Source organism: Panthera onca, chromosome B1 (assembly GCF_046562875.1).
Source record: "Panthera onca isolate mPanOnc1 chromosome B1, mPanOnc1 haplotype 2, whole genome shotgun sequence".
NCBI lineage: Eukaryota > Metazoa > Chordata > Mammalia > Carnivora > Felidae > Panthera > Panthera onca.
This window is the reverse complement of record NC_138342.1, coordinates 161,778,824-161,805,117: the sequence shown is the minus strand read 5'-3', so window position 1 is coordinate 161,805,117 and position 26,294 is coordinate 161,778,824. Positions and strand designations below refer to the sequence as shown.

General features: G+C 32.8%; 1 protein-coding gene across 4 annotated transcripts in view; it reads right to left on the bottom strand.

The window, feature by feature from the left end:
* LOC132691796 (A disintegrin and metallopeptidase domain 3-like) overlaps nucleotides 1–26,294 on the bottom strand; it is a 137,618-nt gene that overhangs the window by 29,862 nt on the left and 81,462 nt on the right. For 3 of the 4 annotated variants that reach the window (XM_060653509.3, XM_060653510.1, XM_060653511.1), the window contains 6 exons: nucleotides 21,766–21,864; nucleotides 19,961–20,156; nucleotides 19,391–19,481; nucleotides 18,686–18,875; nucleotides 9,596–9,682; nucleotides 5,284–5,398 (listed from right to left, as the gene is read on the bottom strand). In XM_060653509.3, the coding sequence (XP_060509492.1) occupies nucleotides 5,284–5,398; nucleotides 9,596–9,682; nucleotides 18,686–18,875; nucleotides 19,391–19,481; nucleotides 19,961–20,156; nucleotides 21,766–21,864 (778 nt within the window). The remainder of the gene's footprint in view (nucleotides 1–5,283; nucleotides 5,399–9,595; nucleotides 9,683–18,685; nucleotides 18,876–19,390; nucleotides 19,482–19,960; nucleotides 20,157–21,765; nucleotides 21,865–26,294) is intronic. The other variant, XM_078445525.2, reaches the window with a different exon arrangement.

The following is a 26,294-nucleotide window of genomic DNA, read 5'->3' as shown; positions in this document are numbered from 1 at the left end:
TATATCTTCTTCAGAAAAATGTCTATTCAAGCCCTTGGACCATTTTTTAATTGGGTTATTGGTTTCTTGTTGAGTTATAAGAGTTCTTTACATATTCTGGATATTAATCCTTCATCAGATATATGATTAAAAACCCTTTCTCCCATTTTGTGGGTTACATTTTCACTTTGTTGATAGTGTCCCTTGATGAACAACAGTTTTCAATTATGATGAATTCCAATTTTTTTTTCTTTGCCTGTGCTTCTGGTGTCATATCCAAAAAGTCATTGCCAAATCTAATGTTATCAAGATTTCCCCACATTTTCTTTGGAGAATTTTATAGTTTTAGCTGGTACATTTAAAAACTTTGATCCATGGAGTTATTTTGTCTATTGCATAAGTAAGCATCCACCTCAGTCTTTTGCATATTGATACCCAATTATCTCAATACCATTTGTTGAGAAGACTGCCCTTTCTTCCACTGAATGGTCATGGTATTCTTACTGAAAATCATTAGATCATATATGCAAAGGTTTATTTCAGGGCTCCCTAATTTTTCCCACTGGAAAATTTCAGTTTTCTTATTTTGTTATTTTGTTTCCCAAGTAATATGTCAAATTTCAAGAAGATACAAAAAGGCATTGGAGCAAAATTCCATATTTTTATCTTAGCTTCTATTAAATACAAGTAAGAATTCAAAAATTTTCTTTAACTGCCCATAATTGTAAAGAAAATAATGTTGATGGAGGACATTTTACAATTCTTTATCAGACAAATGCAAAGAAACAGAGAACACTATCTTCTAATGGTGATGCAGATATTAATCATGTTAATTAAATCTCATAGTACAACTCTTCAGATAATGATATCGAAATTTTCCTTCAACTCAATAATTAATGGTTAAAAAGAATATTTCTAATGGCAAGCAAGAAATATGGTATTCTCATCCAGACAGTTATCTTCAGCAACCAATATTTTATCACAGATATTTGGAACACTCCTTATTGTAAACAAGAATCTAGGATAATATTCTTTCATCTTTTACTGTATTTGGACATGAACATTTATTTGATATGGTTTGCCAGTGGACAAAAGTGTATGCAAAGTTGAATGGAAGGAGTTAGATGATGTAGGAGTGATCAACATTGTGATTAATCATTTTAATTGGTGTTTATATCATAAAATAAAAATATATTCAATTATAGTGCAATATCATTTACAATCAATAAAAAGAAAATGAAATAACAAATATGAAATAATAAAATATGTAGAGTATCTGATGAAAATTACAAAATATGATGAAGGAAATCAAAGAAGGCCTAAATAAATGGAGAAACATACTGTGTATTATTGGAAGATTTAGTAATAAAAAGCAAAGATGTAAAATCTTCCTAAATTGATCCTTAGGTTTAACATAATTTATAACAGCATTATTTTTCAATAAACATAGACAAGTTTATTCTAAAATGTACTTGGAAAGGAGACTCTAGGGTAGCCAAAACAATTTTGAAAAATAATAGAGTAGGAGGAATCACTTTTCCCAATGTTAAAAATTACTGTACAACAACAATAATAAAAACATCATAGCAGTGGTGGAGAAAATGACACATAAAGCAATGGAAAACAGTATAGATAACTGAGAAATACACCAAGGCAAAAATGTCCAATTAATTTTGTTTATAATGTGAAAAAACAATTCAATGAATGAAGGTAGTTTTTTTCAAAGAATTATGGTGGAGCATTTGGATACCCATTAATTAAAATGTTAATCTATCACCTTTTACAAAAAGTAACTCAAAATAGATCCATAGACTTAAAAGTTAAGACACAAAACTAACACCTTTTAGAAACAGAGAGGGAGGGATGCAAACCATAAGAGACCCTTAAATACAAAGAATAAACTGAGGGTTGATGGGTGGTGGGGGAGAGGGGAAAGTGGGTGATGGACATCAAGGAGGGCACTTGGGATGAACACTCGGTGGTGTATGTAAGCCAATTCGACAATAAATTATATTAATAAATAAATAAATAAAATAGAAATATGGCAGAAAGTTTGGGATTTAAGGTTAACAAAGAGTTCATACACTTGACATCAAAAGCATGATTGAAAAATGAAAAGAAGTACAACTTATCAAAATGAATATATTTGTTAAAAAATTGGGTCTGCAAAAAATAATTATAGAACTGAAGAAAATATGTTAAGATTACATATCCAACAAAATACACGTACCTAGAAAATTTTTTAAAAATCTGAAAACTCAACATTAAAACACACAATTTAATTAGAAAATGGGCAAAAAATATGAATAGATTTTTCACTGAAGAGGATATACAGATGCCAAATAAACATCTTAAATATATTCAACATCATTACCTATTAAGGAAGTGCAAAATGAATCCATAATGATATTAATACATAGCTAACAGACTGGCTAAAAAAAGTGATATCAAATGTTGGCAAGAATGCCAATAAACTGGTCATTCATATGTTATTGGTGGGAATGTCAAATGTTACAGCCACTCTGAAAATAGTTTGGTAGTCTGCATCTAAAACTATAAATGACTTATCATGGACCCAGTAATTTAACTCTTGGGATATTTCCTAGGGAATTAAAAATTTACTTTCATGTATAATTTTCTACACAAATTATCATTTCATATCTATTCATAATAGCTATAAATTGGCAAACACCCAAATGTACTTCAGTGAGTAAATAATTTGACATATTTTGATACATCCATACAAAGGAATACTAGTCATCAATAAAAATAAATAAAGTATTTATAAATGCAACAACTTGGATGCAATCATGAAAATTATGCAAAAGAAAGAAGCCAAACTCCAAGAGATACAAATTCTGTGATCCCATTTATGTAACATTCATGAAATAATATAACTAGAGAGAGAGCGGATTAGTGGTTGCCATGAGTTAAAATTGGCAGAAAGAAGGGATCAGTGTAGCTATATAAAAGGGTATTATTAGGGTCCATATAGTGATGATAGAGTTCTGTATCTTGATTGTGGTGGTGGTTACACAAATTTGAACACGTGGTAAAACTGCATAGAACTAAATACACACACCTGTGCACTCACACACACATATACACATCCACAAATGAGTGCATGTATACTGGTGAAATCTGGATAAGGTCTGTATGTTTTATTAACGTCCATTTCATGGTTTTGATATTGTACTATAGTACTGAATCATGGTAACACTGATGGAGGCTGAGTAAAGAGTACAAAGGACTTCTCTCTGCATTTCTTTTTGTGAATCTATAATTACTTCAACATAAAAAGTTAAATGGAAATCACAATGGAACATCACACATCTAAAAGTGGCAACACCAAACAAAACCAAAAAATTGACAATATCAAATGCTTGTGAAGTGTGGATCATCTATGCAGAGAAACTAGAAATCTCATAGAGAGAATAGAGAGAGAGAAAAAAAGTGGTACAGCCACTTTGGAAAATAGTTTGGCTGTTTCTTATAAAATTAAAAATACACTTACTGAAATAATGCACTTAGTAAATGACTCAGCAGTCTCACTCTTAGATATGTATCCCAAAGTGAGAACTTATATATATATATATATATATATATATATATATATATATATATATATACAAAGCTTATGTGCACATGTTCATAGTAGCTTTATTCATAATAGCCAAAATCAAGAAGCAACCAAAATACCTTTCATTGGCTGAATGTATAAGCAAATTATATCTTTTCTATATAGAAGCCTATTGAATAATAAAAGAATGAACTCTTAAAACATATCGCAACAGGAACTGATCTCAAAGGCATATGTACTTAATATGACATTCTGGAAAAAACCAATCTATAGGGACAAGAGCAGGTAATTGGTTGCCAGGAATTGGCAGTGGGGGAGGAATACAAAGGGAAATCCAGGGGAAGTTCCGAGGTGTTGGGAACAAGAGCCTGTGCTTTTTTTTTTTCAATATCCATTGAACTGTATACCACAGAGTGAATGTTACTGTATAAAAACTTTTGAAAAACCACATATGTTTAATAAAAACAAAATATTAAGAGCTGATGGCTGATGTTTTTCAAAATTTTCAAAAATATATCAATGTATAGATTTAAGAATCTCAGCCAACCCAAGCAGGATAAATTCATAGAGAAACACATATTGGTAAACCATAGTGAAACTGTTGAAATCAAATATATAAAATATGTCTGAAACTCAAAGAATAAAAGAAACATATTATTGGGATGAATGATACAATAGATACTGTATTCTCATCTGAAAATGTAAGCCAGGATACAAATGGGTTACATCTTTGAACTACTGAAAGTAAAAATTCCCAATGTAGAATTCTATTTCCAGTGAAAATACACTTCACAATTTTAGACATTTTTATAAAAACATTTTGAAGATAAAAACCGAGTCCATTGGTCACTGCAAGGTACAAATAAAAAGAAACACAAAAGGAAGTTTTTCAGTGTGAAAAAATATGATGCACATGGAAATCTGAATGTACTGGAGGAGTTAAAAAGCCCCTGAAAACAGTAAATGGATGAGTAAATGTAAATATTTATATTAAAAAAATCTTTAACATTCTATTAGCTACTTAAGCAAATATAATAATGTATTGTCAGGTTAACAACACACACATATATATATATTATTACAAAAGTGCAAATGATGGAAAGACATTAATGGAATTATACTGTTATGAGATTTTTACATTTTAATATTTAGAAAAAACAAATATGCTTTATTTGTTCATGAATGTTCACCAAATAAATTTTAAAATGTTTCATACCATTTACTATCCATATACTATGGATATAGATTTTATTATCTTTACCTTTCAATAGTATGGTTAACTAAAGATGCAAACTCATTTGTGAATTAGCACATCACAATAGTTAACATCCTTGGAATATATAAATACATAATAAAACTATCACCTGTTCTGTACTTTAACCATACCTATCTAGAAAACTCGGCCGTATAAACAGAAATGTTTTGGGAACCATGGTTAAAATTAAAGGGCTATTAGCATGCTCACTCCTTGATTGGAACTAAAAAAAGTATATACAAATTTTCATTGACAACATGATCTAAAGCTGTACTGTTATAGTTGCCACTAGCCACAAGTGGCTACTTAAATTTAAGTTAAATAAAGTAAATAAAGTAAAATAAAATGGAAATTATAGTTCTTTAGTTGCACTAACCACATGTCAGTTACTCAATAGCCACATAATCAGTGGAGACCATTTCTATAAGTACATAAAGCTCTACTGAAGCACACTCATCTAGATACTAACCCTCTGGAAACCAATACCCATCATTATAACTTCCTCCTGGTGATGATGGTTTTAGATAACAATTTGGAGGAGAATATCCAACATCACAGTGACAATTAAACTTATTATTGCAAACCTAAAATCAAAACCAAACAAAAAAAAAGAGAACATTTTATGTACAAGATAAAAATTAAGTGCATTATTTGTGTCTGTTAGATAATGTTATTAAAATATGATAATTTCATATATTATAGGTAGTTTTAATGGTATTTTCATGCAGAAAGTAATTTTTAAAATAAAATCTAACATAAAAAATGTCAATGCAATATCTTTTCAATGTCATAGATATTTCCTTTTATTAGTCACTTGTGTTTTTAAATAAAAATAGGTAACATTATGATACAACTGAAATGCATTCTTCTAAAAAACTATAGAAATTGTAAAGCTAGAAATTATAAAATGGTGGGAGTTGACATATAATATGAATTGTGTTAGATTAAAAAAAAATACCTGTGATAAGAGGGAACTTTTACCAAAATGATGGGGGAAAACAAAGAAGAAAAAGCATGCTTAACCAGAAATAGATACAAATGTATTTGTTAGAAATAGGAAGGCTAGAAAATATCTATAAATGTGACCTCGTGGATGAATCGAAAGGGTCACAGCTAATATCATTGTCAATGGGGAAAAAAAACTGACAGCCTTTCCCCTAGGGTCAGGAACAAGACAAGGATGTCACTCTCACCATTACTGTTTAACATAGGACTGGAAGGGTTAGCCTCAGCAATTGACAACAGAAAGAAATAAAGGCATACAAATCTGCAAGGAAGAAGTCAAACTTTCACTATTTGCAGACAACATGATACTCTATGTAGAAAACCTGAATGATTCCACCAAAAAATTGTTATAACAAGTACATAAATTCAGCAAAGTCACAGGATAGAAAATCACTGTGCATAAATCTGTTGCATTTCTATATACCAATAGCAAAGAAGCAGAAAGAGAAATCAAGGAATCAATCCCATTTGCAATTGTACCAAAAAACAATAAGACACCTAGGAATAAGTCTAACTAAAGAGGTAAAAGATCTGTACTCTAAAAACTATAGAACACTTGTGAAAGAAATTGAAGAGGACACAAAGAAATGGAAAAGTATTCCATTATTGTGTACTGGAAGAACAAACATTGTTAAAATATCTATACTACCCAAAGCAATCTACACATTTAATGTAACCTCTATCAAAATAACACCAGCATTTTTCATGGAGCTAAAACAAACAATCCTAAAATTTGTATGGAACCACAAAAGACTCCAGATAGTCAAAGCAATCCTGAAAAAGAAAAACAAAACTGGAGGCATCACAATTCCAGATTTCAAGCTATATTACAAAACTGTAGCCATCAGGACACAATGGTAGTGGCACCAAAAACAGACGTATAGATCAATGGAACAGAATAGAAAACCCAGAAATTGACCCACAATTATATGACAACTAGATTGCCAACTAATCTTTTACAAAATAGTAAAAGTATATTCAATGGAAAAAGTCTCTTCAGCAAATGGTATTGGGAAATCAGACAGCTACATGCAGAAGAATGAAACTGGGCAATACTTTCTTACACCATACACAAAACAAATTCAAAATGGATGAAAGACCTAAATGTGAAACAGGAAACCATCAAAATCCTAAAGGATTTTGAAACTTCTTTGACCTTGGCTGGAGCAACTTCTTACTAGATGCTTCACCAAAGGCAAGGGAAACAAAAATGAACATGAACTATTGGGACTTCAAATAAAAAGCTTGTGCACAGCAAAGGAAACAATCAACAAAACTAAAAGGCAGCCTACAGAATTGGAAAAGATATTTGCAAATTACATATCAGATAAGGGTTAGTATCGAAAATCTATAAAGAACTTATCAAACTCAACACCCAGAAAACAAATAATCCAGTTAAGAAATGGGCAGAAGACATGAATAGACACTCTTCCAAAGACATACAGATGGTCAAAAGACACATGAAAAGATGCCCAGTATCATTCATCACCAGGGAAATACAAATCAAAACCATGATGAAATACCACCTCACACCTATCAGAATGGCTAAAATTAACAACACAAGAAATAGCAAGTGTTGGTGAGGATGCGGAAAAAGCAGAACACTTTTACACTGTTGGTGGGAATGCAAACTGGTGAAGCCACTCTGGAAAACAATATGAAGGTTCCTCAAAAAGTTAAAAGCAGAACTACTCTATGACCCAGAAATTGCACTAGTAGATATTTACCCAAAGGATACAAAAATACAGATTGAAGGGGGGTCCATGAACCCCAATGTTTTTTATGTTTGTTTTATTTTTTAGAGAGAGAGAGAGCATGAACATGGACAGGCAGAGAAAGAGAGGGAGACAGAGAATCTGAAGCAGACTCTGCTCTGTGAGACCAGAGCCTAATATGGGGCTTAAGCCCACAAACTGTAAGATCATGACCTGAGCTGAGGTCAGATGCTAAACCAACTGAGCCACCTAGGTTCCCCTACACCCCAGTTTTCATAGCATAGCAGCATTATCAACAATAGCCAAACTGTGGAGAGAGCCCAAATGTCCATCGACTTCCATATACAATGGAATATTACTCAGCCATCAAAAAGAATGAAATGTTGCCATTTGCAATGATACAGATGGAGCTAGAATGTATAATGCTAAGTGAAATTAGTCAATCAGAGAAGGACAAATACAATATGGCTTCACTCATTGTGGAATTTAAGAAAGAAAGCAGATAAACATATGGGAAGGGGGTAAAAAAAAGAGAAGAGGGGGAAACAAACCACAAGAGACTCTTAATGATAGAGAACAAACTATGGGTTGAGAGAGACAGGTGGATGGGAGATGGGTGATGGGTACTAAGGAGAGCACTTGTTTTTATGAGCAGTGGGGTTGTACATAAGTAATGAATCACTGAATTCTACTGAAGCCAATATTGCACTGTATGTTAACTAAAATTTAAGTTTAAAGAAAAGAAAAGAAAAAACAGGGGTCAAAAGCAGAACAGAGAATCTAGAAATAGGTTCATGCAAAAATTAAACTTTAAGTAAGAAAGGAAAGAAACAGAATAGAAACTGTTAATAATAGGACATGTAAGTGATTTTGGAGAAAATTTTGATACTAGTCACACAGCTAGGTCACTTTTTTCCTGGATTATTATATAAAATATGAAGCATTGACATGGCAAGGAGACACTAGCCACAGAGTTAAAGCCAAATGCTGGCTTGAAAAATTTACAAAATTTACAAACTTTCTATACCCTAATAGATAATTTCACAGTGAATGGACAAATAGAGAAATATAAATGGCAAATATGACCACACATACATGCTTAAGAACTTTATTTATTAACTAAATGTGAATTAACAATAGTTTAGCATGTGAGAAGAGATTAAAAAACCTGAGAAGCTAGTCTGGCCAGAATTTCAGAAAATGCACATTTTCATCCATGATAGGTGAGAGCAAAACTGGTACAATATTTCTTAAAAACAAAATATTTCTGAAAATGTAAATGCTGCATAAGTTTGACCGATCTGATTTCATTGCTACCAATTTAAGAAATGAGATAATTGTGCAAAGGTGAGTGTACAACAATGTTCATTGTGCCATTAATAACATTAGTCAAGTAAAAATTTAACATTATCTAAAAGTCCATCAGTAAATGAATTTTCAAATATAGTATGGAGGAAACATACAAGGAAATAAATTGAAGTCAAGTAAACATTGACTAACTTTACATTAGTCAAGTAAAAATTTAACATTATCTAAAAGTCCATCAGTAAATGAATTTTCAAATATAGTATGGAGGAAACATACAAGGAAATAAATTGAAGCCACTAAAGAATAAAAGAGATCTGAATGGACAAGAAACTGCTCTCACAAAAATATGTGTAATACATGTAATATAAGTATATTAAGTGTGTGTTTACATATATATATCAGTACACATACATTCAATTGTAAGCAAAATTTATATAAGCATGTATAAAAGTATATTTGTAGTCTTCAACGAGCCCATTTCCAAAATTTCACACTCTTAATCTAACATAATAACAGACTGCTTCATTTTGCATTTTTGTACAAAGTTCACAGCTTATTAGCCCATGAGGCCTTTAATAATCTTAACACATAAATCATGTACATAAGTATAAGTAGTGGAATCCATTTCCTTATTTAACTGCAAGTTTCTAAAAGAAATTTCCATATAAAATAATTCTTAACCTTATTACTAGTGGAAAATGCCACTAATGGATTTTAAACACTATATATAAAAATAAAGAAACTATTACATACCCCATGTCCACTGCAATTTTTTACTGAGTCACAATTTGTTTTTACTGGGTTCTCACTTCTTTCTCTACAGACTCCTTTATAACAATACTGAAATGTTAAAACAACCAACAGAAAATATTTAAAGTCAAGAGTTGAGCAATTGTACTTGATACAGAAATTAGATGCAGAAGATAGATACAAATACACATGCAAACACACGCACGCACGCACGCACACACACACCACTCTGGATTTCATGACATCTACTCCTTCTAATAAAAGAAGCTGGGAGTCCAAATGGCATATAATTACTACACATAAAATTTTGAAAGTGAGATTCTATTTTTCCCATGAGGGAGCACAGCTGTGAGTTTATTGATACTAATTGGTGTAAGAACAAAAACAGCCAATTTGTACTATTTGTAATGAGCTAGGATCTGGCTTTGCATTTTCTATGCATTTTTATAGTATATACTCAGATTGACCCCGTAAAAGAGATGTTTTTATCCTCATTTAAAATGTTTACTTATTTATTTTTGAAAGAGAGAGCACAAGCGGGGTAGGGGCACAGAGAGAGAGAGACACAGAATCTGAAGCAGGCTCCAGGCTCCGAGAGCATAGAGCCTGATGCCAGGCTGGAACCCACAAACCGCGAGATCATGACCTGAGCTGAAGTTGGATGCTTAACCAACTGAGTCACCCAGGGGCTCCATCCTCATTTTATATTTGAAAAAATAAATGTGCTGTTTTGGGGACATGCATAAGTTATTGATAGAGCCAATACTCAGTGCAGGAACTACTTTAGTCACAGAGCCTCATATTGATCAATGCTAAATATCAGTGTTCTTATAATTTTTGTATTTATTTCCAACTTTAATGACAATATCTCTTGTCTTTTACATTTGCACCGTGTTCTAGAGAAAGTTATTTAATCCCTCCGTGCCTCAGCTTATCCAACTTCGAATTTGGAACAGCAATTGATAACCCAAATTTATTCAAATGTAGGTTATAAGGATGAAATAATTTGTTGGACACACATAGTAAATGCTCACTAAACACAAGATACTTTTTAAATTATTTGTTTATTTACCTCATTTTCATGTGGACTTTAAGTGCTTATTCCTCTATCCAGATTTTAATTTAATTTTAATATCTTTAGGGAAGTCAGTAAAAATTATCTGTCGGTTTTTCTCAGGTTATCTGATAGAATATACATTGTATGATGAATAGTCTTAAAAATCATTATTTTCTATCACCATTAACCAATCATAAAGGATAGAATATCAGTTGTTCAGTAACTGGAAGTGCTCTGATGAAGCCAGCAAGAATAACAAAATTTTGTACAAACCAGCATTACCTGTGCACAAATCATTTTCATTCTAGTGCTCCTTAAACATTGCCATTGAGGCAATAATAACTAGTCATATTTCATTGGGTTGTCTTTAGGGGGAAAAGTCAGGAAAAGTTAAGACCCATGCTTCTGATACAATTTCCTTCAAGTAAACGGATCAATTTGCAGCTGGCTCTTTTGTCATGACAGCAAAAACAAGAGACGCTACAAAAGTAGCTAGGCCTGAGCAATGGTTGAGATGATGTTTTGAATATAAACTAATATATAAGACTTCCTTCTTTGAACAAGAGACACAAACAGTGTCCCAGAAGCAGCCATACCATGTTTCAAAGAAAAGAAAAAACAATATAAGAAAAAACATATTTCCTAAAGAGAAATGCCTGGATTATATAAGCATATCTTTGTAGAGTCCCAGGTAAGAAAAAGGGAGTTAATTTTATTCATCAATTCATTGATTAGCTTATCTAGTTTTGGACATTTAAATGTCCCAAACATATCCCTTTTCAAGTTTGAAATGAATGTGCTGAGATATGTTCATCTTCCCTGGCCTATGTATGTGAACTAGAATCACTTCTCCTGTTCTAAGCCTTATAAATAAAAAAATCAGAAAGCTTTCTATCATATCCAATATTAAGCAAACTTGCATTGCTGGAATATGCCTATCTCCATGCAGTATACTCTTCACCCAGTATATAACAGTATTCAATATATGAGTGTTTTATTTAAAATTTCGTTATGATTAATAAAGAAGATGTACTTTTCTTCTAGATGTACTTTCTATTAGATGTTAATAAATAAAGTCTCCCTCCTCTCCCTTTCTTTTTATCTATCAAGATAATTTTTACAAAGGACCCACATTTAGTGAGAGTAAGATAAAGAAGTCTTTCCTTTCCAACCACTCTGAAATCAACTGAACAAGGAAGAGTAACACATAAAATAAAGTATATCTTGGATGAATTTTTTAAATAACCACAGAAAAACTCCACATCAAATTCACTCACAACAGCTCCCCTTTTCCTAATTAATGTGAGTAAAGGAGTATCAGAAAGAGGCAATTTGAAGATAAAAGATTTAAGAACTTCCTGGGATTTTGAAATAAAATGAAGGCCCTGGTGGATAAAATGAGGCGAGGAAGCAACATCATCAAATACAATGGTAAAGGAGAGACCCTGGTTGATCAACCTTGAATGCTCTGGAGGAACTGCAGCCTGAGTAAGAAGGAACAGGAGAGGAAGAAGAGTCAAAAAGGCAGGTAGGGAAGGGTGGCTAAAATGCAGAATTATCAATGGAAATCTGTCCTCAAAACCACAGAAGTAGTTAGCTTTCATATTCACTACTCACCTCTCCTTTCTCTCAGTTACAAAATTTAGTCGACACAACACTTTTATTCCAAAGGAGAAAGTTTAGAAAGGTATTTTGTTTTCTAAAGCAACTGAATTAATGGTGACTACAGAATTGGGGCTTTTCAAATGGTTTGTCCTCTAGAAGAGTGCCATCCAATGCAGTATCATGGCCTAAAAGCCAGTTTCCACAATGAAGACTGTCATGTGACAAACCCCTGTCACATGGAAAAGGCTGCCAATTAGGTTTTGTTTTTTTTATTAGCAATAGTGTGAGAGTAAAAAGTCACACCAGTTTAAAGCTCCTACTGAACCAAATAGGGAGAAACTTTCTTCCTCCCTCACTTCCCCCCTTCCCTTCACTTCCCTTCCTTCCATTTCCTTCCTCCCTCACTCCTTTTTTTGTTTTCCCCACATGGGGACATTGGCCAGTTGGGCATAGGCTAATGATCAGACTTTCCCAGGAGAGAATCACTGCTGGAGAGATGAGTGAATTGATCTGTAAAGCTTTAAGCAGTCATACGGCTGGTGGGACAAATCAGCACAGTAATCTGTGGCATTTGTATATCTCGTTCCCATATGGTCTCATTTCAGTTCTTGTCATTGTAATTGTATTTTCCCTGAAGGTAAGATGTTGTTTCACTCTCACTACTTTTAAGATTCTTTGTCTTAATTTTCATAAATTTAATTGTGCTGTATCCAACTGTGAATTTTACTAGGTTCATCCTATATGACATTCTTTCAGCTTCATGCATTTTTAGGCTTATGCCTTTTGGCAAATCTGGAAACTTTCCAGGCATTATTTCCTCATATACTTTTCCATTCTTAAATTCTTTCTCTTATTCTTCTAGAATGACAATATCATGGATATTATATCTTTTGCTATAATGTCACACATCCCTGAGGCTCTATTCATTTTTTTTTCAGTGTACTTTCTGTTATTCAGATTGGGTATTTTCTATGGTTCTATCCTCAGCTTTACTGATTCTTACCCTGCCACCTTCATTCTGCTCCTGAGCCTATCACCGAGTTTTATAAATTATTATTTTTTAAGTTTATTTATTTTGAGAGAGACAGAAATATTTATTTGTGAGTGGGGGAGGGACAGATAGGGAGAGAGAGAGAATCCCAAGCAGGCTCTGCTCTGTCAGCACAGTTCGATGCGGGGCTCAAACTAACAAAACTGTGAGATCATGACCTGAGCTGAAACCAAGAGTCATACACTCAACCAACTGAGCCACCCAGGTGCCCGTATAACTTTTTTTTTTATTTCTAAAATTTCCAGTTGGTTCTTTTTTATATCTTCTCTGTGTGTGCTAGAACTTTCTATCGTTCCATTAGTAGTTTCAAGAGCATGTTTGTAATTGCTCTTGAAATACGCTAATGATGGCTGCTTTACATTCTTTAAAGTATATTGGTGTAATCTTGGTGTTATGATGTTAGTGTTTTTTTCTCTTTCAAATTGAGATTTTCTTGGTTCTTGGTATTAAGACTGATTTTTTTATTGAAACCTAGATATTTTGAGTATTATGCGATTCTGAATCCTGTTTAAACCTGTTTTAGCAGTTCTCTGTTAGAGTTCTAGACAAGGGACAAGGGATATTACCTGAGATGAGAGGGCCTCCTAATTACTACAAGGGTCAGGGAAAGACAGACACCAGTAGGCTTCTGTTCATACCACCCTGGTTAGAGTGAAGGTATGACCACAATTCTTTCTATGTTGTGTGGTTGAAGTAGAGCAGTTATTATTTAAAAGTATACTGTTTGCTTGACTGCCCCTTTGGATAAAGAAGTCAGGCTTTCCTTGATGACTCTTTTTTGTCAGTTCCATTTGGCACTTCTGAGTTGCTAGCTTTTCTGACACCCAGGTTGTAATATATGAGGCAAAAATGAAAGGAAACTCACTGCTGTGTTGTTCCTTGGGTTCCGAAGTCCCTACCTAGTCTTGCCTTTCTCTCTTCAGCTTTCACAGTATTATGTTAGCTTTACATATAAAATTGTTTTTAACTGTACACAATAGAAAAGTATGTATAGTACATCATTCTGGAACCCCAAATCTCTACCTGTAATTTTTAACCATCACATAATACATTTATCAATATTTTCCTTTATATTTAACTCATTTTGTAGCATTTAAGAAATCTTTGAGTATATCAGACCCTAAGCTTTCTCTGAGGTATTTATTAAAACATTTTGATCTGCAGTTCCTCTGAAATAATATTTTCTATTTTAGTCTAGATATCAGTTTATCATCATACCAATATTGCAATGCTTTAATTATTTTAACTTTACAATAAATCTTGATATTTGGTAGTATGAATTTCCAGTTTCCATTTTCTTCTTTAAAATTACATTCACAATTTGTTATTTGGGTATTGAGTTTGGTGAGTTCTTTATAGATTTTGGATACTAACCCTTTATCCCACATGTCATTTGCAAATATCTTCTCCTATTCCACCGGTTGGCTTTTTTTGTTGATTGTTTCCTTCACTGTGCAGAAGCTTTTTATTTTGATGAGGTTCCAGTAGTTCATTTTTGCTTTTGTTTCTCTTGCCTCCGGAGACATATTTAGTAAGAAGTCACTGTGACTGAGGCCAAAGTGTTTGTTGCCTGTTTCCTCTAGGGTTTTGATGGTTTCCTGTCTTACATTTAGGTCTTTCATCCATTTTGAGTTTATTTTTGTGTATGGTATAAGAAAGTGGTCCAGGTTTATTCTTTTGAATGGATAAAGAAGATACGATGTATATACATACAGTGGTATATTACTCAGTGATCAAAAAGAATGAAATCTTGCCTTTTGCAACAATGTGGATGGAACTAGAATGTATTATGCAAAGCAAAATTAACCAAAAAAAAAAAGACAAATATCATATGATTACACTCATATGTGGAATTTAAGAAACAAAACAGATGAATATAGGAGAACAGAAGGAAAAGTAGGATAAAAACAGAGAGGGAGGCAAACCATAAAAAGCCTTTAAAGACAGAGAGCAAACTGAGGGGTGTTGGAGGGGTGTTGGGCAGGGGGATGGGCTAAATGGGTGATGGGCATTAAGGAGGGCACTTATTAGGAAGAGCACTTGGTGTTATATTTAAGTGATGAATCACTAAATTCTACTGAAACCATTATTACACTATATGTTAACGCACTTGGATTTAAATTTTTAAAAAAATTAGTGACCATTTTGTATTTCTGCCCTTTGCATTTGCATATAAACCTTTAAGTCAGTTTTCAATTTTCAACAACAATGCATCCCCTCCTCCACCAAAAAAATAAATAAATAAAAGCAAAACCAAAAACAAAAATCTGGAGTTTGATTTTTGATGGTATCATTTTCATTAATTCATTTTGAGAACATTGACATCATAACAATATTAAGTCTTAAAAATAAATGAGGATGGCTTATCCCTCTATTATGTAGATCTCTGTCTAGTAATGCTTTGCATTACTTTGCAATTGTCAATGTAGAAGCTGTCTTGCGTGTCTTTTATTTTAGTCTCCCTAGGTTATAAATGCCTTTAAATGCTATCAATGTCACAATATCATGATGCTAAGACTCTTTATAAAAATTTCATTTTTTACCATTGTAAAGCTATAAAGACATAAAGTCACAGGGCTGCTACAATTTCGGCTTGTGAAGGAACAGCAAGACAACTTAAGCCAAAAAAACAATATTTAGTAAAAATCACAAACCACAGAATTTCCATGTGCAATCCAAACAGTACAAATGCATGTTTTGTAGGTTTTCCCTGACTTCTCACTCACTATATTGGAAATATATATCCACGTAACTAACAATTATTTACAAATGTCACTGGATAAATATAGTATACTGTAATTTGGCCAACCTACAATTGGGTGTTTAATGTGTCTTCATTTTATTCTCTATTGTAACTCACATCATAATTGCTCTATACAAATGTATATTTCTTATATCTAAAAATTAATTTATGATTACATTAGAAATAGCTTAAAAAGTATGTTAATATATTAATCTTTACACATTTCTAAATCACTTTCCAGAAAGCAGATGCTAATTTATACTAGGTTTAAGATGATAGTAAGGTATGCTTCTCACCATCAAATATTATTCTCAATGCCCAAATAACACAAAAATAATGGTTACATATTCATTTATTTTGTATTTACTTAATCACAAGTTAGGTAGAACTTTTTCATGTTTCTTAGTCATATGTTCAATTTCATGAAAATTTTTTTGCACTGATCTGTATCAGTGTGTGTGCATGTGTGTGCATGCACACATATACATAATATACACATATATTGTGATATACATATATATTATGTGATGTTTTCTCTGATACCAACTGGGTATCCCACAATTCCATATAAGTCAATTCTGACACTATTTGGAGTTAAAATCCGATTGCACAACTTGAAAGGTTCAATGCCACAAGACTGCCCCCATTTCAGATACCAGATGCAAATCCCACACCATCCACACTTTTGACCAACTGGCTATAAATTGGAGACTCCCATGGCCCCCTCCTCAGGTTTGCTAATTTGCTCATTTGGCTCACAGAACTCAGGAAAACACTTTACTTATGTTTACCAGTTTATTACAAAGGATACAACTCAGCAACAGCTAAATGGAAGAAATATAGAGTGCAAGATATATTGGGAGTGAAGGGGCAAGGGGGAAGTCATAGTTTCCATAACATCTCCAAACATCTCATCATTGCAGCAAGTTGATTTGTTCCTCAGTTTAAAAAGTCTCTAAATCTCAATGTTCAAAAGTTTTTATAAAGTTCAAACTCTAGCCACACCACTTTCCTTTCTGAAGGTCTGTGAGTGAGGCTAAAAGTTTAAACTCCAGTCATTTGGTCTTTCTGGTAACCAACCCCATCCTGAACCAGTCTAGAAACCCACCCTAAGCCACCTCATTAGCATAAACTCAGGTTTGATTGGGAGGGGATGAATAACAAAAAACATTCCTATCACACAGGAAATTCTAAGGGGATTTAGATGCTCCATGCCAGAAACCAGGGACAAAGACCAAATTATACCACACACACAGACACACACACACACACACACACACACCATTTTAGTGTGTATTAATGAAAGATTAAATTAGTTAATGAATTTACGCATTTGCTCTGTCATATTTATTGTAAATTATTTTTTCAGTTTAGATTATCTTTGAAAGGATGACATATTATTTTTATTGTAGTCAGTACTAGTATCTTTCTTTGTAATACCTCATTTTTATGTCAGAATATCTTTTCTCATTCTGAGATGATTACTAGTCACTTCCATTTTCCTCTGAATTTTCATTTCTTAAAATATTATATATTAATGCAAATATTTTAATAAAATGTGAGGTAATTGTTTACTTTTTTCCTTTGGTCAACTATTTTTTTAAACTTTTTATTTATTTATTTTGAAAGAGAGCAAGAGAGTGTGAGCATGGGAGAGGCAGAGAGTGAGGGAGAGGGGGAATCCCAAGCAGGCTCCACACTGTCAGCACAAAGCCCAGTGCAGGTCTCAATCCCACAAATCATGAGATCATGACCTAAGCTGAAACCAAGAGTCACACACTTAACCAACTGAGCCACCCAGACACCCCAGTCAACTAATTTTTTAATGGTACCAATTTAAAAATCTTTTATTCTGTTTCTCAAAATTTTTAAGAAAAAATAAACAAAGCTTAAACTCTGTTTTATTTTTGTGTCTTGTGGGAAGACCAAATTTTATATATGTATGTATATATATGTGTGTGTGTGTGTATATATATATATATGTATATATGTATGTGTATATATATATGTACATGTATATATATACTTGATATGTATATCAAACTTATTCCCCTTGTCAATTACAGAAAGATCAAATTCTTGGCTTGGCTTTTTTTTTTTTTTTTTTTTTTGCTTTTCTTTGTTGTTCTTAGGTTGTTCTGACTTACTTTTTTGGCGTATTATCTGATTCTTTTTTGTTCTTTGTTCACACAAATTTTTGCAGATTAGATCCTGGACTAACAAAGAGGCTTAGATTCTTAAGTATGAAAAAACAAGTTTAAATATCTACAGCAAAACTTATAATAAAAGAATGACAGATAATGAAGCAAGCATTCCTTTGACTAAAAGAAATTCTGTCCTTCCAATCTTAAGATCATGATACAGTAACCAAAATTTGTAACATTATTTATAAATGAAAAATTTGGAATCTCCCTCTCTCTCTCTGTCTCTCTCTCCAGGAGGAACTGCTTGATAGCTCAGTGAAGATTCAGTTTGTCCAGGGAGGAAGTGAGTTCAGGGTCTTCCCAGACTACCATGTTGGACCTCATCCTTCCTTATATCTCTCACTTTTTTTCTTTCTCATGAACAAACACATTCATACACAGATACTCAGACACACAAACATCGTATATGGAACAAAGTAAAATTTTTATTTACCTTATTTTGACCACATATTGTGCCATTATGCACTTGAGTAAAATCATACTCTGAAGATTGTGTTTCATTTCTCAAATATGCTGACAAACATATATGGCCTCCAAGGTAAGTATATTGAACATTAAAAGTTTTTACTGGTACTATCTGTGAATGTGTCCAGTGACAAACTATCTTTCCACAAAGGATATGCCTGGCAATATAAGGCAAAAAAAGGTTGCTCATATGTCTCTTAGGAACACAATATATTAAATCATTAACAATTCAAAACATGAAGATAATTCAAAATGTTATTCAGATCATAACACCAAAGTTATTCAGAACATATGAAGTATGACAAATAAATTTATCTGTATATACTAGGTTCATCTCTCATTTATATTAACTTATTTTTGCATGCGCGCGCGCGCACACACACACACACACACACACACAAACATGCATTTAAAAAAGTATAGTAGTCTTGGGCGCCTGAGTGGCTTAGTCAGTTGGGCGGCCAACTTCCACTCAGGTCATGATCTCATGGTTCATGGGTTCAGGCCCCGCGTCAGTCTCTGTGCTGACAGCTCTGAGCCTAGAGCCTGTTTTGGATTCTGTGTCTCCCTCTCACTTCCACCCCCCTCCCCACTCATGATCTATCTCTCTCTCTGTGCAAAAAGTAAATAAACATTAAAAAAATTTTTTAAGTATAGTAGTCTAAATACACACCGAAAATTGCAACCATGTTTGGCACAGTTTCCAAATTGATCTGCGTGAAAATTCACTTCTTGTGCACATAGATAAGTAGAAACTTTAGCAACTGAAAATATAAATAGTTACAATTACTAACCTTAAAAAAACAAAAGTGGTAAATTAATATAGAAACATCTGGACAACAGCAGTGCCCAGTAAGTGTCATCTACTAGAATTTTTTAGTGTCATCTACTGGCTACACAAGAAGGAGAAACACTAAAAACTACCCACTTGAGAATAGGAAAATTGTGTCAAAGGCAGAAATGCTTAAGAAAGCAGTCATTTGCTCTCTTACCTACAATTCTAATATTCTACTCCTCTTTGCGCCAAACACGTGAAATTTGATTAATATACTATTTTTTTTGTTCTGTAGTTATTAGGCCTATTTTGCCTCTTGATATAGTTCAAAGTCATAATGATTAACTATTTTTTTTCAAATTTGGATTTTAAACAAACATTACCCTTTATTGTGGCTATAGGATGGTTTACTGACTGTAGAAAAATACAGTTTGAAAAGGAACCCCAGAAAAAAGATACAACTATTACATTTTCCAAATAATGCTTCACACTGTACATCTGGATCTCGGCATATTCCCTCATAGCAATAGGCAGTATTATTATTACATGGTTCTAAATCAGCAGATTTCACATCAGGTACACAAGCCGCAGATGTTCCATTGCAAAATTCTGGAAAATCACATGGATCTGTCATTTTCCTACATAAACGTCCTCTTTCAGCTATCTATGAGACAAAGAAAAACAAATATATTTTTAAAGTAGTAAACCAAAAAATGTAAAAAAAATTAAACAAGAACAGTGTATTTCTATCATTTCCATTATTATTGCATTTTAACTACTTAAAGTCAAATTATGAATTTACTTGAAACCGCGAGTGAAATAGATTGGAAAAAACCTAAATGTTCATCAATGAATGAATAGATTAATAAACTGTGGTATATTCATGCAATGGAATATTTTCAGCCATATAAAGGAGCACTGATACATAGGCTACAAGATGAATGAATATTCAACACTATGTTAAGTGAAGAAATCCAGACACAAAAGGTCACATATTCTATGGTTCATATGAAATAACCAGAATAGGTTACTCCAGAAAGAACATAAATTGGTGCTGTCCAATTGGTGTTGTCCAGCCAGGACTGAGGGGAAGGAAGAAAGGAGAGCAAGTGCTTATTAATGCTCCAGGAGTCTCCTGTTTGATTGAGGAACTTGTTTTGGAACTAGATAGAGGTGGCGGTTGCATAACACTGTGAATGTACTGAGTATCACTAAATTGTTCACCTGCAAATGGTAAGTTTTATGGCAAGTTTTTCTTCACCTAATCCTTTTAAAGTCTCTACCAAATGTAAGAATTGTCCCCATTTTAAAGAACTGCCCTTTGGGTTGTAGAGAAAGGGCAATGGGCTGTGTAGAAAAGCCTTATTTGTTCAATCCTGCTGATTTGGAGACAAAGGACAAGGTGAGCGCTCTGGTGAAGGGAAGAGCAACAAGGTTTATTGCTAAGTAGCAGAAACTCTACGCTTGCATCCTTGAAGACAAGGGAAAAGTGGCTTTAATTACTAGCATAAAGAGTGAAAAACACAGAACAAAGTAGAATTATATTAGGATAGATTTTACTGACAGACAACCTGGCAAATTTCTAATCAGATTTTGATTGTCGTTGACTCCTGAAAGTGACACAAAAAAGGCAAGATGAAGCAATCCCCAAAAGTCAAATCTTACTGAGTCTCCTTTCAGGTGTGGCTATAAAGGAATGTGAAGGGGAAATTTCCCAAAGGAAGTTAAGGATTCAATTCAATTACAGGACCAGCGGTCCCTTGAAAAGATAAAACTTGAATAGTAGACATGCTATATGTTGCTGACTACTCTACATGGACTCCTTTTCTGCTAGTCTCAAAATGAGAGCCTTATTGTTATTATTGTTATTATTATTATTATCATTATTTGTTTATTCAAACATTGTACATCAACTGTGTGTTGGGTGCCTTATTTTTAATTTTTTGTCATAAGTTGCTTGGTTATGAAGAGCTACATTCAGATATGACCAAGAGAAATTCATAGCACCCAAATAATCTGGAATTGATATTGAATAATAACTGGATGGGCCCTGAGTAGAGACTAAAAACAGTGCAATGGAAGGCATAGCTAAGAAGGCATAAAAAGATCTAAGTACATCTTCTGAACTTAGAAATCAATTATGTATGAATCAGGTCCATAAAGTTACATATTTGAAGTTGTGCAAAAAAAACAAAGCTTAAAAAATGCTAAAAAAATGGACACACAAGAACACACATTATGAAAGGAAATCATGTAGTATTTTGAAAGCTTACCAGACAAGTTCTTCTATCACAGCATGGTCCACTGCCACACTCTGCGTTTCCAATTAGAGTACAACTTACAGGATTACAGCATTTTTTGTGAGCGCATTCCTAAAAGCAAATAGAAAACAATAATAGGAATTTTCAACAAAATATGTAATTGTATTTATTGTCAAAATACACAAAATATTTCCCTAAGTTAATTACAATCATAGTATGATTTTTACTTCTGTATTTATTTTTAACACCACTTCAGTTAAACTTATATTTTCAGCATTGGAAAAACAATGGTAATGAAATCATTCATGCTTCCATGCTCAAGGAATTGACTGTAAAAAACTCAATGCAATTTCTTTCAATCTTATAGGAATATATAAATGTATGCACTCTAAATTCTTAGATTTTTTTCATTCATTGTATCATTAGTACTTTTCTATCTTACCAAACCTCTTCAAGATATCATCTTTGGAATATTTAATAACTTATGGATGTGACAGAGTAGAGGTCTAAATTATAACAACATTTTATTAACATAAATAATGTTTCAAAGAAAAAAGTTTGTAATTTTTTTTACTCTCAGACCTTACATTAAATATTAATTCTAGAAATTATTAGATAAGAGAGCACAAAAATATTAATAGCTCTTCATAATATACTTCCATTTCCTTCTTCCTGTAGCATAAAATAATGATATGTCACAAGACTGATAGTAATATTTAAAAATTAGTAAAGTGGATAGTCACAAATCACTATGTGTTTATACTTGCTTCAATATTAATATTTTTTTTATTAGTATACAGAAAATTTTACATATCTGCACACTATTATTTATTTAATATTTCTGTGTCTATATTTATGTTGATGTATTCATGTGTTTATTTCCTTTATTTGTAAGCATTCTATTAATGATATTAAGCCCTAGCCACCAACATATATCACTACATTTAAAATTTGTCATGACAACTTACTTTTGTTTGGGTGGGGTTTTTTTGGTAACTTTTTGATATTGTGATATTGTGAAATGGTCGACTCATAAAATCTAAGAACTATCATCTTTTTTTCTGGTTTTGTTCTTTAAGTTTATGGATAAAACTTTATTCCACCATGATCCCACTAAATATGTGAGTTTATAGTATGTGTGTAAAATGTTTGTGTTATATATATATATATGTATGCATTTCTTTTCACTTTACATTGAGTTTTTTTAGTATAATTCACACATTATATATTAGTTTCAGGTGTACAACTTTGTGCTTTGACAAGTTTATATGTTATGCTATGTTATTCACAATATCAATGACTATATCCCTTACACTATGCACTTTATTCCTGTGACTTATTCATTCCATAGCCTGTATCTCCCTCTCCCATTCACCCATTTGCCCAACCATTCCCTTCACACCGCTCTAGGAACCATCAGTTTGTTCTCTGTATTTATAGGTCTGATTCTGCTTTTTGCTTGTTCATTTGGTGGGGTTTTTTTGTTTTTTTGTTTGTTTTGTTTTAGATTCAACTTATGAGTGCAATAGTATGTTACTTGTCTATCACAGTCTGTTTTCACTTAAAAATTGTCATCTAGGTGCATCCATGTTGTCTCAAATGGCACAATCTCAACCTTGTCTACAGCTGCATTATATCCCATTGTGTGTGTGTGTGTGTATGTGTGTGTGCATGGCACATATATATATATATACACACACACACATATACATGTGTGTATATTAATATATATATTTATTTATTTATATTTATTTATACACACACCATGGTATATATACCACTTTTCCTTATCCACTCATCCATTGACAGTAGGTAACTTCCATGTCTTGGCTATTGTAAATAATGTTGCAATAAGTGTAGGGGTGGATATATATTTTTGAAACAGTGGTTTTGCTTTCTTTGGGTAAATATTAGTAGGGGAAATATTGAACCATATGAATTTCTATTTTTCATTTTTTGAGGAACCTCCATACTTCATTCCCTAATGGCTCCACCAACAGTATACAGGGACCCTTTCTCCTCATCCTCTCTAATACTTGTTATTTCTTATGTTTTTGATTGTTACCCATTCTTTCTGGTGTACGGTGAGATCTCATTGTGATTTTGATTTGCATTTCCCTAATGATTAGTGATGTTGAGCATCTTTTCATGTGTCCATTGGCCATTTGGATGTCTTCTTTGAAAAAATGTCTATTCAACTTCTCTGCCCATTTTTAAATAATGTTGAGTCATATAAATTCTATATATTTTTTGTATATTAATCCCTTATCAGGCATCTCATTTCCAAATATCTCATCCTAATCAGTAGGTTGCCTTTTTGTTTTCTTTTTTTTCTTTTTAAATTTTAATTTAGTATATTTAACATAACAGTGCTATATTAGTTTCAGATTTCATACATCACACAGTGTTCATTATGACAAGTGCACTCCTTAATCCCATCATCTAATTAACTCATTACCTCAGCTACCACTCCTCTGGCAAACATCTGTTTCTTCCCTATAATTAAGAGTCTGTTTCTCAGTTTGTGAGGATGTTGAGAAAGGGGAACACTTTGCACTGTTGGTGGGAATGCAAACTGGTTCAGCCACTCTGGGAAATAGTAAGGAGATTCCTCAAATAGTTAAAAATAGAACTACCCTATGACCCAGCAATTGCACTACTAGGTATTTAACCAAAGAATACAAAAATACTACTGAGTATATATTCCCAAAATACAAAACACTCATTCAAAGGAATGCATGCACCCCAGTGTCAATAGCAGCATTAACTACAATAGCCAAATTATGGAAACAGCCCAAGTGTCCGCTTATTTATAAATTGATAAAGAAGATGTGACATGTATGTACAATGGAATGTTATTCAGCCATAAAAAAGAATGAAATCTTGCCAATTGCAATGACATGGATGGATCTAAAGAGTATTATGCTAAGTGAAATAAGTCAGAGAAAGACAAATATATGATTTCACACATATGTGAAAGTTAAGAAACAAATGAGCAAAGGGGAAAAAGAGAGCCAAAGAAACAGACTCTTAACTATAGAGAACAAACTGATAGTTACTAGAAGGGGGATGCATGGGGAGACGTGTTAAACAGGTGATGGGGTTAAGAACTGAACTTGTTTTGATGAGTTGTATGGTGCTGTATGGAACTGTTGAATCACTATATTGTATATCTAAAAGTAATATTACACTGTACGTTGATTAGAATTTAAATTTTTTTTAAAAGTCTATTTTGTCTAAGTATTGCTACTCTGGGTTTCTTTTGACATCCATTTCCCTGATTAGTGTTTCTCTATCTCCTCACTTTCAATCTGCAGGTGTCTTTAAGTCTGAAATGAGTCTTTTGCTTCGAATCCATTCACATTCCAAGTAACTTTTGATAGATATTTATTGCCATTTTATTGTCTGATTTGTGATTTTTTGATAGCTTTTCTCTGATCCTTTCTTCTCTTTATCTCTTTCATAGTTTTTTGGTTGTCTTTAGTGATACACCTCAATACCTTATTCTATTTTTTGCAGAATTTCTATTACTGTTTTTTTTTATTTGTGGTTACTACAAGGTTTATATATAACAACTTCTACATATAGCAGTCTATATTCAATTGATGGTAGCTTAATTTTGATCTCATTCATTACTCCTCTCCCTTTCACACTTCAGATATTAGGCATCATATTTTATATCTTTTTATGAAAACCTTGGCTACTTTTTACAGAAACATATTTTTACCTTTATATTTTTTTATATTTTTTATATTTTTTACTTTTCATATTCTCACTTATGGTCTTTGCACTCAAAGGGCCCCCTTTAATATCTCTTGTAGAGCTAGTTTAGTAGTTATGAAATCCTTTAGTTTTTCTTTGTCAGAGAAACTCTTTATCTCTTCTTCTATTCTGAATGATAGCCTTGCTAGGTAGAACATCTTGGATACAGATTTTTCCCTCAGCACTCTGAACACATCATGCCAGTCCCTATGGCCTACAAAAATTTCTGCTGAAATTAACCTCATAGCCTTGTGGGGTTTCCATTATATGTAAATGTTTTCTTTTCACTTACAACCTTTAAAATTCTTTATCACTATTTTTTTTCCCATTTTAATTACTATGTGCCTTGGTGTGGGCCTCTTTGAGTTGAATTTGTTGGGGGATTTCTGTGCCTCCTGAATTTGGATCTCTATCTCTCTCCCCAGATTTGGGAAGTTTTCAACTATTATTTTATCAAATACATTTTCAGCCCCCCATTCCCTCTCCTCCCCTCTGGGATCCCTAATGTGAATGTGATTATGCTTAATGGAGTCACTGAGTTCTCTAATTATATTTTCATAATGCAGTATTTGTCTCTCCCTTGTTCAGTTTGATTGCTTTCCATTACTCTATCCTCCAGATCACTGATACATTCCTCTGCTTCCTGTAGCCTACTATTTATTACATCTATTATATTTTTAATTTCATTCATTCAGTTATTCATCTCTGATATGTTATTTTGTATCTATTTGTCAAGAGTCTTGCTGATGTCCTCCATTTTTTTCTCAAATCAAGTGAGT